Genomic DNA, 20,296 nt, shown 5'->3' on the forward strand with positions numbered 1-20,296 from the left:
GCTGAGACTTTTGACCATGCGAGAACGTGGGATGTTCACTACACAGCAAGGCTTCAAAGAGTTACATTTCTCACATTTCCGAGTGTCATGTAAACTGACAGATGACTCAAATTTCTAATCAACAAGACATGTCAGTGCTCTGCCAAAGAAAACCACTTTCATCAGTATGCATCGTCTTCAGTAGCAATTTCATCATGGTGTAATCGTCTTCTTCTTCTTCAGCGTTCCAGAATTTGTCTGGTTACGTGTGAGCTCGTTTTCCCATTTGGGTTCCCCACACAATACTCTGAGAGCATAGTCAGCTCACTCCGCTTTCGTTGAGTGGGCGTGCTGGGTATTTTCGTGTTTCCATAACCCACCGAACTCCGACATGGATTACAGGATCTTTTCCGTGCGCACTTGGTCTTGTGCTTGCGTGTACACACGAAGGGGGATAAGGGGAGTAATCAAGCAGAGTTCTGGACATATCATAACGTTTTCCACGCATTCGTAACCTTTATTTTCTTTCAACGTCATAAATGAAAACTTCTCATCAACCTTTTCAAAGCACGCATAATAAACACAACACATCTCAATAAACTATCAAAATCTTCACACACAAAAAGTGTTCATGTCAAATCAAATGTAATTATAGAAACAAAATAACAACTGAATGAAAACAAAACGGAGGAAAAGAAAACTCTGTTGCAGCAACACGACTCACCTCAAGAACGTTGAAGGACTAAGAACCAAACCATAATGTGATAAATTAAAAATCTTCCGAAAACAAAGAGACTGCTAACGTTCCAAAATTCACAATAAAAAAACAAGGAAGGTAAGTTGTTGGAATGTTGCTATTGACAAAATTACGTTACTATCACAGATATGTCGACCCAACGGTCTTTTAAGTGAACAGACAAACAAATATCACAATAAACTTATCTTGATGACATTCTGTTTTCGCCCACTCGCCAGGAAGCTGTGCGTGTGCGTGTGCGTGTGTGTGTGTGTGTGTGAATGTGTGTGTGTGTGTGTGTGTGTGAATGTGTGTGTGTGTGTGTGTGTGTGTGTGTGTGTGTGTGTGTGTGAATGTGTGTGTGTGGGCAAGCGTCTGCCTGTAGTATGTACATCTGTACGAACACACGCATGCAACAGTGTGTTCATGCCAAAGAGCATTCAAAACCAAAATCAGTCACAGAGGAGGAGAAGGAGGATGAGGATTAAGAGGAGGAGGATGAAGAGAAAGGGAAAGAGGAGGAGGGGGAGAAGTAGGAGGACAGTGTGCATGCCAGCGAACATTCAAAACCTGACACAGTCAAGACTCCAGATATCTTCTGCCTGTGACGTATACCTCCTGGGCATTGGCAGCCACAGCAAGATCCTCAGTGAAGAGGAGAACACGTTGCAGTCCGTCCAGGAACGACACCCAGTACACCTTGGTGTCCTCGTCAGCAAAGAACTCGTCCATTCCATCCTGGAAGAGTGCAAAGGTTAGTTAGTTAGTTGTTGCTTTTTGGGTCCAGCGGACCATATAGGCCAAATCAGGACCCCGAGTGCAAAGGTCAAGATTACATTATACCATATGTTATATTACAGTGGATTCCTGCTGTATATCTGTATCAATCATTCTAAGAAACGTGTCTTTTGTCCTCCGAGGCAACCAAACAGTGTCTCACCAGCACGTACCCACACAGAGGCACTACTAAAACAAACACACATTCACACACTCTCTCTCTCTAGCCAACAGATATATTCTCTCTTTTTCATGCACACAGACACAAACACACATACATATATTCTCTCTCTCTCCCTTACCAACACAAACACACACAGACACACGTAAATTCTCTGAGAGAGAGGGTGTGTGTGTGGTGTGTGTGTGTGTGTGTGTGTGTGTGTGTGTGTGTGTGTGTGTGTGTGTGCGTGCGTGTGCGTGCACGTCCGTCTCTCATGCAACTTTGTGCGTACCTGCAGGAGGTCGTTCTTCATGTCTTTCTTCTTGCCACACGTCCAGACCAGCTCTCTCTTGCCCAGCGCGTTGTCCCAGGTGTACAGCACCGCACGCTCCGGCTCCAGCTTCATCACTGTCTTCTCTCCACTGAAATCATCACCATCACCATCATCACCACCACAATCATCATCATCATCATCATCATCACCATCACCACAATCATCATCACCACCACCACAATCATCATCATCATCATCACCACCACCACAATCATCATCATCATCATCACCATCATCACCACTACAATCATCATCACCATCACCACCACCACCACTCATCCACCTCCTCCTCATCATCATCACCCACCTCCTCATCATCATCATCCCCACCACAACCATCATCATTTTCATCTTCATTATCATCATCATCATCATATCCGTCATGCAGATTTTCAAAGTTATTACCTTGTTCACAACCCCAGTCATTATCGTCAACAAGAAAACTGGGGGAAAAAATAGCCATATTATAGGTAGCAGATATTTATCAAGTACCTAAAAACACAGCCCTAAGTAGAAGATCTTTTTCAACAAATCCCACCCAGAATGGGCAGAAAAAAAAAGATGCAAAGAGGGGTCACTGACCTCTGGTTGAAGGAGACGGTTGACTTGTGCGTGTGGTTGACCACCTGGATGCTGGCCAGACCCGCACGGTACGTCCGCAGTGTGGTGATCATGGACGCTTCGGACACCTGGCAGTCTGCGCTGATACCCCCGTACTGCACGTCACAGGTAACACATTCATGACACTTGACATCATCAGATAATTTATTGCCCATACAACTAACAATGGATGAAAAAGTGTCGCTTGTCTGCTCTTGGAAAACGGTTCATATCTCAATCACTACAATATATTAACATTCTCTCTCTTCATCTTTCTTTCTTATACAGTGGACGCCGCTTAATAAAACCGCGGTTAATAGAGCCAGCCGCTTATAAAAGCCGATTTCAGACGGTCCGGATTTATCACTATATCTTATGTATTAGAAAAAGCCGGTTAATAAAACCAACCCGCCGCTTATTAAAGCCAGTTTTCTCAGAGAAATCACGTAGTTTGTGACTAAAACTCACATTATCTTGTTCTGATGTGGAAGACGACCAACAAACAAACACTCATAAAATCGTTCTTCTCTGACGAGTAATGGTTCGTGACGGTGACAGTAAAATTATTGATGTACCAAAGAATCAAAGTACACGTACATGTACATAATTAAAACAAAAGTTAAACATCCTTCGTGAAGTTTTGTTTAGATTCAAACAAGTGTAAATGACGAAAGAAAGTGACTGAGTGACGTAAACAAAAGAGATTTTTTTTCTTTCGAAAATGACGTATTCCTGGACCGCCGGTTAATAAATCCGCCGCTTATTAAAGCCATTTTTCGTCGGTCCAGAAGTGGTTTTATTAAGCGGCGACCACTGTATTTGGTGTTTAACGTCGTTTTCAACCACGAAGGTTATATCGCAACGGGGAAAGGGGGGGAGATGGGATAGAGCCACTTGTTAATTGTTTCTTGTTCACAAAAGCACTAATCAAAAAATTGCTCCAGGGGCTTGCAACGTAGTACAATATATTACCTTACTGGGAGAATGCAAGTTTCCAGTACAAAGGACTAACATTTCTTACATACTGCTTGACTAAAATCTTTACAAACATTGACTATATTCTATACAAGAAACACTTAAGGGTAAAAGGAGAAACAGAATCCGTTAGTCGCCTCTTAGTACATGCTGGGGAGCATCGGGTAAATTCTTCCCCCTAACCCGCGGGGGGACCAGGGAGGGGTAAATCCTTCCCCCTAACCCGCGGGGGAAGAAACAGAATCCGTTAGTCGCCTCTTAGTACATGCTGGGGAGCATCGGGTAAATTCTTCCCCCTAACCCGCGGGGGGACTCTCTCTTCTTTTTATTTGTATAAAACATTATGAAATATTATGAAAGATAAGTGTTGAAGTTACCACTTGTTCCCCATGTTCAACACGCTTAAACCAATACATTAACATCGGCGAGCAGACAATGGTAGCGACTGTGTCAAGCCTGGATATAAGTTATAACCCTAATACACAAACACAGAAAAAAAAACTTCACTTTCAACACATTGGAACCCCTGTTTCAAAACCTCCTGCTTTTATGACTCTTGCTTTTCAGATTATCTGTTTATAACATCTGTAAATTTAGCTACATTTTTAAACGCACTCTTCTTTTTAAGACATGATTTTCTCTGATTTTTTTAGGTTTGTTTGTTTGTTTGTTTGTTTGCTTAATGCCCAGCCGACCACGAAGAGCCATATCAGGGCGGTGCTGCTTTGACATATAACGTTTGTTTGTTTGTTTGCTTAACACCCAGCCGACCACGAAAAGACATATCAGGGCGGTGCTGCTTTGACATATAACGTTTGTTTGTTTGTTTGCTTAACGCCCAGCCGACCACGAAGAGCCATATGAGGGCGGTGCTGCTTTGACATATAACGTTTGTTTGTTTGTTTGCTTAACGCCCAGCCGACCACGAAGGGCCATATCAGGGCGATGCTGCTTTGACATATAACGTTTGTTTGTTTGCTTAACGCCCAGCCGACCACGAAGAGCCATATCAGGGCGGTGCTGCTTTGACATATAACGTGTGCCACACACAAGACAGAAGTCGCAGCACAGGCTTCGTGTCTCACCCAGTCACATTATTCTGACACCGGACCAACCAGTCCTAGCACTAACCCCATAATGCCAGACGCCAGGCGGAGCAGCCACAAGATTGCCAATTTTAAAGTCTTAGGTACAACCCGGCCGGGGTTCGAACCCACGACCTCCCGATCACGGAGCGGACGCCTTACCACTAGGCCAACCGTGCCGGTATTTTTTGTTTTTTTAGGTCTTAAAAGGAGTCACAACTTAAAAGAAAGCAGATATGCATAGCAATATATACTTCACTTTCTGCACCAAAGACAATAATACACTTCAATTTATGCTACTGTCATTCTTGAAAACTGAATGACACAGAGACATGGACAAATCCACCTATCAATCTATTTACACACACTAAAAGACATACACACACATGTACACACAAACACAAACACACAAACACTCCCTACACACACACACACACATGTACACAAACATCTCCCTTCCCACACATGTCACACACCAGCCTCCCCTTTACACATGCACAACACACTGCCACCACCACACACACCCTCCCCTATACACATGCACAAACACACCTCCACCACCACACACACCCTACCTCATTCTTTAACTTGAGCAGTGTGGTGTGAGCTTTGTTGATGAGGAAGGGAACTGTGACCTCTGCCGAATCCTTGACCTTGGCCTTGATGGTCACGTCCTTGCTGGCCAGCTGCGGCCAGTAGGGATAGCACTGGACACACAATGTTAAACACACAATTACTATACCTTCTTCTTCATCTTCTTCAAGTACTGAGGCAATCCCTGTACAGGGCAACTAATCTTCATTTGGTCATAGACCAAATAACCTGGACCGCCAACTCGTCACGTGACCCTTCGAGGTTACGACGCTCGACTTTCACAGGGGCGCTTAGCGTCCGGTTTGAAAGGCCAGCGATTCGAAGACAGTGAAAAGAAAGCACGCTCCAGTTATCTTGTGACAATGGGAGGTGACAATGAACTGGATTTTCCAAAACTCCAAACAAAACTTAACAAAACTCATCGAAAAACATGTTCCATATGCACTTTAGCTGAGTTTATTTTAGCATTTTCAGAACTTACCTCGGCAACTTCGTCCATGTTTACAATCGACACCGGATATGACATCCCCCTGATTTCTGAAAGGCCATGTAAGCGTAGGTTCCTAAATGCGAGAGGCCGCTACCTCGTAATAGAGAGAAAGAGCGGAGAGAGAGCTAGTTGGTGGTCCAGGATAAATGGTCTATGATTTGGTTGGTGCACCTAATTTCCCTAGAGTGAATGTTAAAGTAAATAGTGTACACCTATGAAAATAAAAACATGCGTAGGTTGGTAGGCAAGCTATTGGTTTTCGCGATTTGCCCTGGCGCCCAGGAGTTTCAGGCCCTGGGCTGAGGGGCTAGCCTACCATTCAGTGCTACCTAGCGCAGCAACTGGGCCCCGGCCTTGTCAACTCTCACATAAATTTAGGGATGGCACTGCATGGACACACAATGTTTAAAAACACAATTAATATACCATGTTAACTCTCACATAAATGTAGGGATGGAACTGGAGCAGAAATGAAAGAGCTTACTTGAGATGTATATGTGTTATTTTCTATGTCCCTACAACCTTCTTCTTCGTTTATGGGCTGAGGCTCCCACGGTTTTTACGTGTATGACCGTCTTAACTCCACACATTTAGGCAGCCATACGCCGCTTTTAGGGGAAGCATGCTGGGTATAGCTATAACCCACCGAGCTCTGACATGGATTACAGGGTCTTTTCCGTGCACACTTGGTCTTGTGCTTGCGTGTACACACGAAAGGGGATAAGGCACTGGCAGGTCTGCACATAAGCTGACCTAGGAGATAAGAAAAATCTCCATCCTTAACCCACCAGGCGCCGCCATGATTCGAACCCACGAACTTCCGTTTTGGAGGCCGGCGTCTTATCCACTAGGCCACTGCCCCCATCGTCTCAACGACCAATATGTTGTGTCCTTTTTCAGCTTAAACGACAGCCTTCGATCATGCTCAAAACTAGTTTTTTTCAACGACCAATATGTTGTGTCCTTTTTCAGCTTACACGACAGCCTTCGATCATGCTCAAAACTAGTTTTTTTCAACGACCAATATGTTGTGTCCTTTTTCAGCTTACACGACAGCCTTCGATCATGCTCAAAACTAGTTTTTTTCAACGACCAATATGTTGTGTCCTTTCTCAGCTTACACGACAGCCTTCGATCATGCTCAAAACTAGTTTTTTTCAACGACCAATATGTTGTGTCCTTTTTCAGCTTAAACGACAGCCTTCGATCATGCTCAAAACTAGTTTTTTTTCAACGACCAATATGTTGTGTCCTTTCTCAGGTTACACGACAGCCTTCGATCATGCTCAAAACTAGTTTTTTTCAACGACCAATATGTTGTGTCCTTTTTCAGCTTACACGACAGCCTTCGATCATGCTCAAAACTATTTTTTTTCAACGACCAATATGTTGTGTCCTTTTTCAGCTTACACAACAGCCTTCGATCATGCTCAAAACTAGTTTTTTTCAACGACCAATATGTTGTGTCCTTTTTCAGCTTACACGACAGCCTTCGATCATGCTCAAAACTAGTTTTTTTCAACGACCAATATGTTGTGTCCTTTTTCAGCTTACACGACAGCCTTCGATCATGCTCAAAACTAGTTTTTTTCAACGACCAATATGTTGTGTCCTTTTTCAGCTTACACGACAGCCTTCGATCATGCTCAAAACTAGTTTTTTTCAACGACCAATATGTTGTGTCCTTTTTCAGCTTACACGACAGCCTTCGATCATGCTCAAAACTAGTTTTTTTCAACGACCAATATGTTGTGTCCTTTTTCAGCTTACACGACAGCCTTCGATCATGCTCAAAACTAGTTTTTTTCAACGACCAATATGTTGTGTCCTTTTTCAGCTTACACGACAGCCTTCGATCGTGCTCAAAACTAGTTTTTTCAACGACCAATATGTTGTGTCCTTTTTCAGCTTACACGACAGCCTTCAATCATGCTCAAAACTAGTTTTTTTCAACGACCAATATGTTGTGTCCTTTTTCAGCTTACACGACAGCCTTCGATCATGCTCAAAACTAGTTTTTTTCAACGACCAATATGTTGTGTCCTTTCTCAGCTTACACGACAGCCTTAGATCATGCTCAAAACAAGAGGCGAAGCCTTCAAGGCTCACGTAAGAAATCGACAAACAGTAACACAAACTCAATCACTCCGACATACACACACACACACACACACACACACACACACACACACACACACACACACACACACACAGAGAGAGAAAGAGCATAGGTGAAACTGTGCAAGAAAGCGAGACACTAGATCTAGATCTGTCTGTCTGCATGTAGCCTACTTACAAGGACACGACTGCCAACTAGTCTCGGCGCGCTCAAAATAATAATGACCGAGACTGTCAGTACTTCCTTCGCGTGACGTCTAACCCTCTTACGTCATAATGTGACGTCAATGTAATGTGACGTCTTCAAATGTTAGAGTTTCTACCACAGACATACACACGCACAGACGCACGCATGCATGCACGCACAGACAGACAAAGTTACGATCGCATAGGCTACACTTTCGTGAGCCAACTAGTCTTTTTGTGGTCTATCACAGTAATTAAGTGTAGAAGATTCATGATTGTTGTTTCTCACTTGTTTCTTTAAATCTTTGGATTGGATTGGATTGGATTGGATTGGATTGGATTGGATAAGATTTACAGTCCAGTGAGGTTACCCTCATGGAAATTCGGGCTGCTTTCTCCCCGGGGAAAGCGAGCTACCATACATACGGCGCTACCCATTTTTTTTTTCTTCTCTGCATGCGTGTATTCATGTTTCCTGAGACTTAATGCCGTGTGAGATGGAATTTTTTTTAACTTTATTCCAAGTCCCACGGGTATTTGATGGACATTTTTATCTATGCCTATACAATTTTGCCAGGAAAGACCCTTTTGTCAATCGTGGGATCTTTAACGTGCACACCCCAATCTTGTTAAAATTCTTGATCTCCCTTAAAAAATGAATCATCCTGTTTGGGGAACATCCTGGTTTAAAGGAGGTATTCACCTTTTCAGGGGGAATTTCAACCCAGTTGTCTCGGTCGGATTCCGACACCATGATTGTGTCCTGAAACAGACATACAAAGACGATCAACTGAAAGTTCATCAAATATAAGCAATCGGTGTCCTGAAACAGACATACAAAGAGGATCAACTGAAAGTTCATCAAATATAAGCAATTGTTCTGAAACAGACATACAGACCTGTTTACCCCCATAAGTGTTTTGGGGTAATGCTCAGCCCCAAAAATAGTAATCCTGGCACAAAAATAGTAATCATCCAGCATTCGTCGCCAATTACAACGCACATGACAACTGTGTCTGCGAAACGCAATCATGCACATATATGGCATCATTCACAAACAAAACACATCAGTTTTTGTAGTAATCATAATTTCAAAGAAGATCACATCAAAAGAACATGCATCACTGATTCTTTTTCTTTTGCTCGTAGTAGGCCTTTTTCAGTGTGTCAAGTGCTTCTCTACTGTACTTGCGCTTGCCGAATGAGTGAAGGCGAGACTTCACCACTAGAAGACTCTCCAGCGTCTCATCAGACAGACATGATCTCTGGTCAGTCCTGTGCTTTTTACACCCCATTTTGCAATTGAAAAAAACAATGCCAAACATGTGAAATAATAATATAAAAAAAAAAATTTTTTTTTTTTTTTTTTTTTTTTTTTTTTTTTTTTTTTTTTTTTTTTTTTTTTACTTTTTTTTTTTTTTTTAATGAAAATCGTAGTCTTGACACGGATAGCGGAATGGCGTATTTTTGCAGAAAATCGTAATAAATTACGCCAAAATCGTATGGGTAAACAGGTCTGAGACATACAAAGAGGATTAACTGAAAGTTCATCAAATATAAGCAATCAGTGTCCTGAAACAAATATACAAAGACCATCAACTGAAAGTTCATCACATATGTGACCCTCCACCACGGAATGAGTCGCATGTCATCTCACGAGGTTCTGCGCTAGGCTTAATATAAGTTCGGGGGGTGTCTGGTAACAGTGTGAGGGGGCCCGGGTAGCTCAGGTGGTAGAGCACTGGACTTGTGATCGAGAGGTCGCTGGTTCGAATCCGGGCCGGGACGGACACGGGTCAACTTTATGTGCAGACCCAGAGACGGTATCCATCTCCCACCCCCGTGTCACCACAATGGCACGTTAAAGATCTTGGTCATTCTACCATAAGTGCAGATGGCTGATACCACCTAAACACGCAAACATCAAAAAGCCGTGAGGGCGTAAAACTCGAATCGTATAAACCAATTCATGTCCAATATAGGCAATTAAGACCTGACGGACAATAAGCCCCTTAAAATTTACTTTTTAACAGTGTGAGGGTCACCTGAGTCACAGGCTAAAAACTCAAAAAGTTGTCGCTCTTTTCTAAAACGGGTTTCACCACTGGATAGAGCATAAAAAACTCTTTAGGAACATTTAAAAATATGAAAATCATGCAAAGGTGACATGCGACACACAGAGAGACAGGGACACAGGGAGACAGAGACAGAAAGACACAGGGAGATACAGACAAGTTAAGACAGCATTGAGGAACATGTAGAACGGGGTGAAGGTGGCAATCTTCATTAGGCTGGGGTGAGACATAGAGAATACTACATGGCTTGCTGTGTCGTACCAGATTTACACGAGTTGTTTTTTTAAATATTGAACTGCGAGCGAAAGCGAGCTGTTTGCTATTTGAAAAAGCAAGGAATACTATAATTACGTGTATTTTACTGAAAATGTCCTGCATTCAAGGCAGCTAAATTGAAGACGCTTGTTTTAGAACCTCGATCTCTTCTAAAGCCTCGTGCAATCTATTACGTCAAAGCAAAGAAACCCGTCACTCCTAAAGTGTGGCGTGACGTGTTAGTTCTAAAGATTCATCGAGGGTAATTAGGAGCGCAATTTGTGTTTCTATAATGACGTTTGTCTCGGTGACTTTGGCATCATAAGCAGTGGAAAAACTAGGTCCCTGCCAGACTTGCTTGACATGACCTCATTTACATGATATACACACGTGTGATTTGAACGATTATTATCTCACGGGCGTCTCTCTCACGTATGTAGGATAAAGTTGAATAACACAGACACAGATCGAGCCAGGCAGAGACACACAGAGTCAGACAGTCAAGACAAGTATAGACAGACCAAGGCAGTGTTGAGGAACATGTAGAACGGGGTGAAGGTGGCAATCTTGGTCAGGCCGGAGCTTGACAGTTGAATGGTCACTCCCACCTGTACACATACAACACAAACATGATTCATAACATCAGGCATATGATTTCATTGTCTATCTTGAAGAGCATTTTTTTTCTTTCTCTATTTACCATTTGTATTTATTGTTTTTTGGTTTTGTGCATTTGCTCTGCAAATCATGTCGAATCAAGGACACATGATTGAGTCACAGTCTGTAGACAGACGGACAGACAGACAGGCAGACAGAGGTTAGATAGATGCAGACGTACTGATGGATGCACTAGCAGCAACACGCTATTCTCACATGCAATTCAAGAACTCATTCAAATTTATTATACCAAACCCAAACAAGAAGGGCAAAGCCCATATGACTCACATGCTTGACCTTGACCTTTACATGACCTTGACCAAGGTCAAGGTCATCCAAGGTCATGCAACACAAAGCTGTTAATTCAAGACATAGGAAGTACAATGGTGCTTATTGGCTCTTTCTACCATGAGATATGGTCACTTTTAGTAATTCACTACCTTATTTTGGTCACATTTCATAAGGGTCAAAGTGACCTTGACCTTGATCATATGTGACCAAATGTGTCTCATGATGAAAGCATAACATGTTTGTTTGTTTATTTGTTGCTTAACGTCCAGCCGACTACGCAGAGCCATATCAGGACGAGGAAGGGGGGGATGAAGGGGGCCACTTGTCAAGCGATTCCTGTTTACAAATGCACTAACCCATTACTTGTGTCCCAGCAGGCTTTAGTAAAACTAAATTAATACCTACTGGAAGATTACCAGTTTCCAGTATGTTAAAATAGGCTTAACCTATCTACTGCTGGACTTACATCAGAACACTAACAGATTAAACTATACATGAATCGCGAGACAAGCGGCAAGAGAAGAGATTTTTGGAAAAAATACAGGTGAATGAGCAAGAAGGCAGAAAAAAGAAAAGAATTCATGAAGAAAAAGAGAGCATGACAGGAAAGAGGAACCAAAAATCTACCTAACAGCAAACTAGAAAGCTCCTGCGGTTCCAAAAACAGGAGGGGCCTTTAATTTCATAACCGCAGTGCCCCACTGCGGGAAGCATAACATGTGCCCCACATAATTTTTAAGTTTGAAACAGTTATCTTCCATAGTTCAGGGTCAAGGTCACTTCAAAATATGTATACAATCCAACTTTGAAGAGCTCCTGTGACCTTGACCTTGAAGCAAGGTAAACCAAACTGGTATCAAAAGATGGGGCTTACTTTGCCCTATATATCATATATAGGTGAGGTATTCAATCTCAAAAACTTCAGAGAAAATGGGAAAAATGTGAAAAATAGCTGTTTTTTAGACAACATTTATGGCCCCTGCGACCTTGACCTTGAAGCAAGGTCAAGATGCTATGTATGTTTTTTGGGGCCTTGTCATCATACACCATCTTGCCAAATTTGGTACTGATAGACTGAATAGTGTCCAAGAAATATCCAACGTTAAAGTTTTCCGGACGGACGGACGGACGACTCGGGTGAGTACATAGACTCACTTTTGCTTCGCATGTGAGTCAAAAACTAATTGATTATATTGCCCAGCTTATATCTAACAAAAAACAAGCGAAAAAGAAAAGGAAAGGGAAAAAGGAAGCTTGAATGAACAGACCTAAGAACCCCTGTTTTGCACTTGGAGTGTTCTCAAACAAACTTGGTGTATTTTCAGAAAAATGAGCGTACTCCACACAGCATTTAACATCTATGATTCAAACATGCTTCGCATGCGTCCTTCGCACAGTTAATTAAGTTTACCAACACATTTAAAACAAATGCTTCTTTCAATGTTTACTGACAAAAACTGTGATCATGTGTCAAAATACTGGATCGGCTTCGGGGTGCGTTTGTGAAGAAAAGTAGTCTAGGAATTTTTTTCGTCGTATTTATTATCCACTGACCGTACTGATCGTATTCTAGACAATCATGCGTACAAAATACGGCGAAATCGTATGGGTTCCCAGGTCTGAATGAACATAAGAAAGAGGTGGTAATTTACCGGCAGACAATGGACATCTGACCTATTCACATGCTTCTTTTTATATTTGACTATTTTTTTCTGACTCATGCAAATACTTTCAAAGCCAAACAGTAAATGGTAAGCATGATATTCATGCACACACTTCTTCTTCTTCTGCGTTCGTGGGCTGAAACTCCCATGTACACTCGTGTGTGTTTTTTGCACGAGTGGAATTTTACGTGTATGACCGGATGCACACTCAAATTCCTAAGTTCCCTTCCAACTCCAATCAATCACACACAAACACCAACACCAAGGTTTTTTAAGCACACGCACACACACACACACATACACACACACACATAGTTCAAGGTACTTGTCTGAACTGAAGTTCCAAAAGGTGTGTTCAATCAATGCCTCAGACAAGAACACGAACATAGTAGTTGAATTTTGAACTGTTCACTTATTAGGTATCAAGCAAGGACTACTAAAGGTCCCTTTAGTAGTCCTTGGTATCAAGTTAAATTTACACTCATTTGGAATTAAAAAAACTAAATTGTTCAGTTAATATGATTTCTACAAACTCTAAATGCAAAAAAACTACAGAATAAAAGAGAACTTCAGTTTCCTTAAATCAAATTTTCAGTTAGATGTTATTTTTGGTTCTGTACGTGCTACAACATAAAATAAACAGAAAAATAGTGTTTACTCAGTCTAAATTTACTTAAAAACAGATTTATTTCAAAAAAGTATTCCAAAGCACTGACTAGAAGTGATATATATATATATACCGTATTTGACGGATTACAAGACGCACCGTTTTATAAGCCGCACCCCCGACTTTTAAAAAAAAAATTGGGACGAGCCACATATAGGCCGCGTCACTATATTAGCTGCCGTCGAAAAATATATAATCAGATCGTGTCAATCAATCAAAACAACCAGGCAAACGAAAGTACGGTATTTGGCGAAATCGGCTCCGAGAATAAACAAGTGAAACAAAGAAGAAAAGTGAAAAAGTTTGAAGAAAAATATCACACACACAATTTGTAGTCCCGCCCGGAATAAGCTTTTTTGGGATGATTTACGACTTTTGCGCACATTTCGAGCAGACGAAAACACAACATGGCGGCTCTCGCTCCTCCAACTATCGCGAGACACAAAAAAACGAAATCTCGCACGCGCGAGATCCTGATACATCCGGTGTTTCTCTGTACGTTATCTTGTCACGACGACTTGTTGACAAACGAAGATTCGCGAAAGAAAGAGAAAAGCGCTGAGTCTTGAGTAGAGAGCTAATAAAGTACAGGTAATCGCTTATCGAGCGAAATGAAAATCCGCGGCGACTTCCATTAGGTGAATGCTATTCAAGTTTAGGTAACGTTTTAGCCGCATCTTTTTATAAGCCGCAATGCGATTTTTTTTTTTAAAAAGTCGCGGCTTGTAGTCCGTCAAATACGGTATATAAAGCCTATCAGATTAAGGACTAAGCTCTACATGAAATAATTACGCAATCACAGCAAACAATTGAATATGTAAAGTTAATATAATGAGAAATACAGACACACGCAGACAGAGAGAGAGAAAGAGAGAGAGGGAGAGATAAAGAGATAAAGAGAGAGAGATAAAAGAGAGAGAGAGATAAAGAGAGAGAGAGAGATAAAGATCGATGGAGAGACAGAAAGAGAGACAGAGAGAGAGAGAGAGAGAGAGAGAGAGAGAGAGAGAGAGAGAGAGAGAGAGAGAGAGAGAGAGAGAGAGAGAGAGAGAGAGAGAGAGAGAGAGAGAGAGAGAGAGACACTGTACACACAAACACACAGTGCTGAGATTTCACAAAGCACAATCAAAACGTTGTGAGTTATTATCAGACAATAAAGCCACACAGATGTTTATAATTCTATTCATGTTAAACTATAGACATTGCAAGCTCACGCAAATCTTCTAAATATTTCACACTCCTTCTAATTCTCACACAAGAATGTAGTCATTACCTTCCCCTGAGAATGAGTCTACAACAACACAAATGATATAAATAAAATAAAAATATTTTTCTATTTTAAGACATGATGAATGAAATTATCAGATGTACAAAAACAACAGCTGGGCAACATGAGTTAGATGTTTTTAGTTACATTTCCAACAGGTATCAAACGACTCGATCATCACTTCCATGGCAAGCAAATGTTCAATTAGTTCATTCTTTCCCAAGAAAACAGAGTACAGCTGCCTGTTACAGGTGTATGAGTGTGTGTGTGTGTGTGTTTGTGCGTGTGTGTGTGTGCGTGTGTGTGTGTGCATGTGTATGTGTGTGCGTGTGTATGTGTGTGTGTGTGATGTAAGTGTGTGTGTGTGTGTGTGCGTGATGTAAGTGTGTGTGTGTGTGATGTATGTATGTGTGTGTGTGATTGTGTGTGTGCGTGTGTGTGCGTGTGCGTGTGTGTGTGTGTGTGTGTGCGTGTGTGCGTGTGTGCTGAGAAGGTTGTTCCCGTAATCTTCCAATTAGGATGTCAGAGTCACCTTCTCTCAGTACCAAACGGCCCTGCCCTGCGCATTAAGCACAAATACTTTCAACAACAATTACTTATTAATTTTCAACTAAATAGTCTAGTCCAGCCAAATATACCATGTCTTCTGTCTATAGTGTTAATAGACAGATCTAGATGTGGAACTTTTCAGCACGAGTACGGGAACGTGTAACATCATCAAATCTAGTTTTTACGTCACGCGTTTGCCAAGATCTACACGCCTTGGTGGGAGCAAAACAACGTATGATTTGGAACATTGGAGAGAAAAAAAAGTGATTTACGGGTGACGTATCTTGACACATACGCGTACAGGTCTTTGCTGCATATACATGTTCGCTCATCTAGAACACTGTAATGTCTTTTGCTCTGTCTGGCCAACAACCAACTGTTTCCAGTTGTTCAATATTTCAATTTACTGCACTACATTAGTTATCAGTGCAAGTTATCATGTGACCTCCACATACTGCAGCCAATCAGTGCAAGATTAACTTCACGCAAGTCTGGGGCCAGGCTACCTCCAATTCAGTAGCGGGGCGACCATCCTCAACCCAGCAGGTCACAGGTGGTGGATAGTGAACGGCCCTTAGATTTAGGGGTTAGTTACGAAAAAGCTAGCTTTAGCGAATAAGCAGTCCCAAACCAACTGGCGATGTTCCTACCAGGACGAGGTGGGGTAGAGAGTGGCTCCACTACTTTACAAAATGCCTTACATGTCCTAGGGCGGACTCATCATTGCGATTAAGAGCCAACAAAAAAGCTCTAGCTTTTATGGGGAAGGACACCCCGGAGAAACAAACCCGGGCAGACGATGCCCGTCAGCCCTGGTCCGCAAATCGTCTACCAGAAGGAAACTTTCTTTCTTTCTTTATTTGGTGTTTAACGTCGTTTTCAACCACGAAGGTTATATCACGACGGGGAAAGGGGGGGAGATGGGATAGAGCCACTTGTCAATTGTTTCTTGTTCACAAAAGCACTAATCAAAAATTGTCTCCAGGGGCTTGCAACGTAGTACAATGTATTACCTTACTGGGAGAATGCAAGTTTCCAGTACAAAGGACTTAACATTTCTTACATACTGCTTGACTAAAATCTTTACAAAAATTGACTATATTCTATACAAGAAAAACTTAACAAGGGTAAAAAGAGAAACAGAATCCGTTAGTCGCCTCTTACGACATGCTGGGGAGCATCGGGTAAATTCTTCCCCCTAACCCGCGGGGGGTCCCCTCCCCAACCCTTCTCTTTCTCTCAACAACAAAGCAGAACAAGACACAGAAAGAAAAAAATTGTCATTGAACTCTGACCTCAGCGCCTGTGGTGTCCTTGGCCTTGCTCTTACACTGGACAGTGCCGGAGCTGCCAACCGTATCCAGGGAGAACTTGTCCGACCACTCGAGGTCGGCGATCCGCAACTGAGCCTGGTCAAGATTGAAAAGAAATGGTACACCATTAACGGCAAGACAGAATATTCATCTTTGTAGCTCACCGTGAGCCTGGTTTAAGATTGGAAAGAAACGGTACACCATTAACGGCAAGACAGAATATTCATCTTTGTAGCTCACCGTGAGCCTGGTTTAAGATTGGAAAGAAACGGTACACCATTAACGGCAAGGACAGAATATTCATCTTTGTAGCTAACCGTGAGCCTGGTTTAAGATTGGAAAGAAACGGTACACCATTAACGGCAAGACAGAATATTCATCTTTGTAGCTCACCGTGAGCCTGGTTTAAGATTGGAAAGAAACGGTACACCATTAACGGCAAGACAGAATATTCATCTTTGTAGCTCACCGTGAGCCTGGTTTAAGATTGGAAAGAAACGGTACACCATTAACGGCAAGACAGAATATTCATCTTTGTAGCTCACCGTGAGCCTGGTTTAAGATTGGAAAGAAATGGTACACCATTAACGGCAAGACAGAATATTCATCTTTGTAGCTCACCGTGAGCCTGGTTTAAGATTGGAAAGAAACGGTACACCATTATAAATGGCAAGACAGAATATTCATCTTTGTAGCTGTGAGCCTGGTTTAAGATTGGAAAGAGTCAGTGCATCATTAATGGCATTAAGACAGAATATATTCTTTGTAGATGTGAGCATGGATCAGGATAGAAACAGTAGATTCCGCATTGATTCAAGAGACAGATTAAGATTTTGTCAACATCGGCTTGGATAGAAACAGTGATGATCCACCTACAAACACAATTTATCAGATATTATTAATGTGGGTGTAAATGTGCTGAAAAGATTAATAATAAACAAATGACATGGACACAGATTCACATCACTCAAGTTTTTTCAAGTCAGAGGCATAAAGGCTGACTATTTAACAAATGCATTAAGTCAAAAAATATTCTCTAGCTTCAGAGAAGAAAATTTAAAGAACTTACAAACAGTTAATACTGGACAAGTTTCAACACTGTTTAAATTCAAATGAAGATACATGTTTATAAATCCTGTCGTGAATATATTTGACACAAATTTAATTCTGCAAAACACATAGCTTTAAGTTACACTGCCTTTTTTCTGCATACTTTTACATGACAGTTTTGCAAATCAAACAATTTAGTCCGCAGCAATAGAACCATGTAAGGCCCCCCCAAAAAATAGGTCTGTTTACGGTAACATAGGCCAAAAAAATAGGGTCGGTAGGTCGGGATTTTTTTTTTTTTTTCCAAATAACCATATTTTTACGTTATTTTGCTTTTTTTTCTTTTTTTCCCCCCCAAATGCCCAAAAAAAGTCTAGGGTCGCGCGAAAAAAATAGGGTCGGTCGGGTTACCGTAAACAGACTATTTTTTTTTTTTGTGCCTAATGCAACTACAGCTCCAATACTACTGAATTTATGATACAGACTTAAAAAGCTGCAAGAACAATTTAAATCACAACATAGAACAGAAAAATCTAAATTAAAATTCATAAAAGTGTGAAGGAAACAGAAACGAAACAAAGCATCAAAAAAGCCCTTGAAAAAAACAAAAAGGAAAATCACCAAACACCACATAAGTAATTGTGCAAAACCTCATGCGTTCGGAGCAGTTCGACGTCTCCCCCTTGATCACAACATGGCCGCCGTCTACAAATCTACATGCTGAAAGCGTCACGCTTCAATTAAAGAAAATAACTCGAAAATGAACAGAAAAAAACCGTTGTCAACAATCAGCATCATATCCCGTTACCTTCTTTGCTTTGGGAACATCGAGCTGGGGAATAAATAACACCGTTCCCCATGTAACAAATCGAGATGGTGAAAGGGTTTGAGCTTTCAGGTGAAACGTGGATAATTGCCAAAGCAAAAGCCAATCAGGCTGATTGTTTAAACCATCACGACTTTGGATTCGTGTTTCCGGGGACAATGATTTTAAGCATTCACTCTCAAAGACCCGATCAATGTTGATAACTACCACAGCGACTCATGGTCCATTTGCAACTTATCTCTGTAATCACAAAATGCATAACAAAAAGTCATAAAACCTTTAAAAGAAAAGGAATATGCCCAAACCTTACAGAACTTGCAAACATGATGGCAGCTCTGTACATTTTTAGACTGGAAGAAGTTACCTTTAACGTCTCAGACAAGTAATTGACGTGTTATCTGGAACTACTGTGACGCGTTTTGAGGCCCGGAATTGCTTTCTAAAAATTACATTCAGAATAGGGATCCTGTCTGTTATTGTGTGCACTTTTGCTCATCCAAAATGATGACAAAAACAATGTTTGGTGGCTTGTTGTCAGACCACCATTTTTTGTTGGTCCTGGGGAAGCATATAATCGCCTTTGGTCCCTACATATATGTCCTTTCATCGCAGGTACCACTGTTCCACTGTAACACATTTTACGTTTTCTTGATTTGACCAGATTTTAGATTTTAAATGGCAATAGGACGGGCCTTTCTTATCTTGGTCAGTGTAACCATGCAACTAAGTTACTCATGCCCGAAGGAAATATTAGTGTTTATTGATCTTCATGCATTTGACAAATGTTTTCTGTGTTAGAAACCAAACCACTTGCATTCCAGGAAAAAAGTGTGGTATATATTGGTTGATCCTCATTTAACTAAGGTTGAATGGCTGTGTTTTCAGGCCAGAATAAAAAAAATTGTTAAATGTGTTTAACTCCATTGCTTATTATAATGATTCTACACAACACTCTCCTTAATTTTGGGGATGTTTATGGACTGCTTTAGAATATGTCCATCAAACATAAAGAAACCTTGGGATTCTTCAACATGCATTTGCTGCGTGTTTCTAAACCCCTCTACTTACTCCTACGTTTTCAAAGTAATTAGTTCTGACAGCTTGCATGGATCTTTAAAAAAAAATTTAAGAAATTAATCCTTTAAAATTTTGCTTTAGTTTTTCTTTTTTCTGTTGATTGGAAATCATTTCATTACTTTTCAAAGTTTCAAGGTCAAGGTCAAGGTCAAATGAAGTTTTAAGCACCAGACATTAAAAAACAAACAAAATCCACCGAAAATCAAATGCAAAACAAAGCCATCTATAATTATCTATTAGTCACAACAATCATACTGCTTAGGAGTCCTAAACTGCAATCCACATGTTAAAAGAAAAACCATCACTGCAATTTCTCGATGCGAGATGATAAAAATAAATGTGATTGGCTTGATTTATTGACTGATTCGATACTGTACAAAACTCCATGAGGGACCTTTTTTAATAATACAGTCACACCTGCCCCTTGCGACCATCTCTTGAAAGTGATCTCCTCGGCACCTGACCGCAATGACCACTCCAAAGGATCCTACGCGAGTTCTTCTTTCATATAATTCACCTTTCCATATAGCCACCAAAATTCTACAGCGAACACTTGTGGTTAGTCCCT

At 41.2% G+C, this 20,296-nt stretch overlaps 1 protein-coding gene across 2 annotated transcripts in view; it reads right to left on the reverse strand.

The window, feature by feature from the left end:
• LOC138950809 (intermembrane lipid transfer protein VPS13A-like) overlaps window positions 1–20,296 on the reverse strand; it is a gene marked incomplete at its 3' end in the record, with an annotated part of 220,607 nt that overhangs the window by 19,816 nt on the left and 180,495 nt on the right. Inside the window, 8 exon segments of one of the 2 annotated variants that reach the window (XM_070322527.1) lie at window positions 704–721; window positions 1,331–1,453; window positions 1,948–2,077; window positions 2,572–2,705; window positions 5,225–5,356; window positions 8,741–8,800; window positions 10,889–10,975; window positions 16,758–16,871. In XM_070322527.1, coding sequence (XP_070178628.1) covers window positions 704–721; window positions 1,331–1,453; window positions 1,948–2,077; window positions 2,572–2,705; window positions 5,225–5,356; window positions 8,741–8,800; window positions 10,889–10,975; window positions 16,758–16,871 — 798 coding nt within the window. 2 annotated transcript variants of the gene reach the window in all.

The sequence above is a fragment of the Littorina saxatilis genome, linkage group LG16, assembly GCF_037325665.1.
Source record: "Littorina saxatilis isolate snail1 linkage group LG16, US_GU_Lsax_2.0, whole genome shotgun sequence".
NCBI lineage: Eukaryota > Metazoa > Mollusca > Gastropoda > Littorinimorpha > Littorinidae > Littorina > Littorina saxatilis.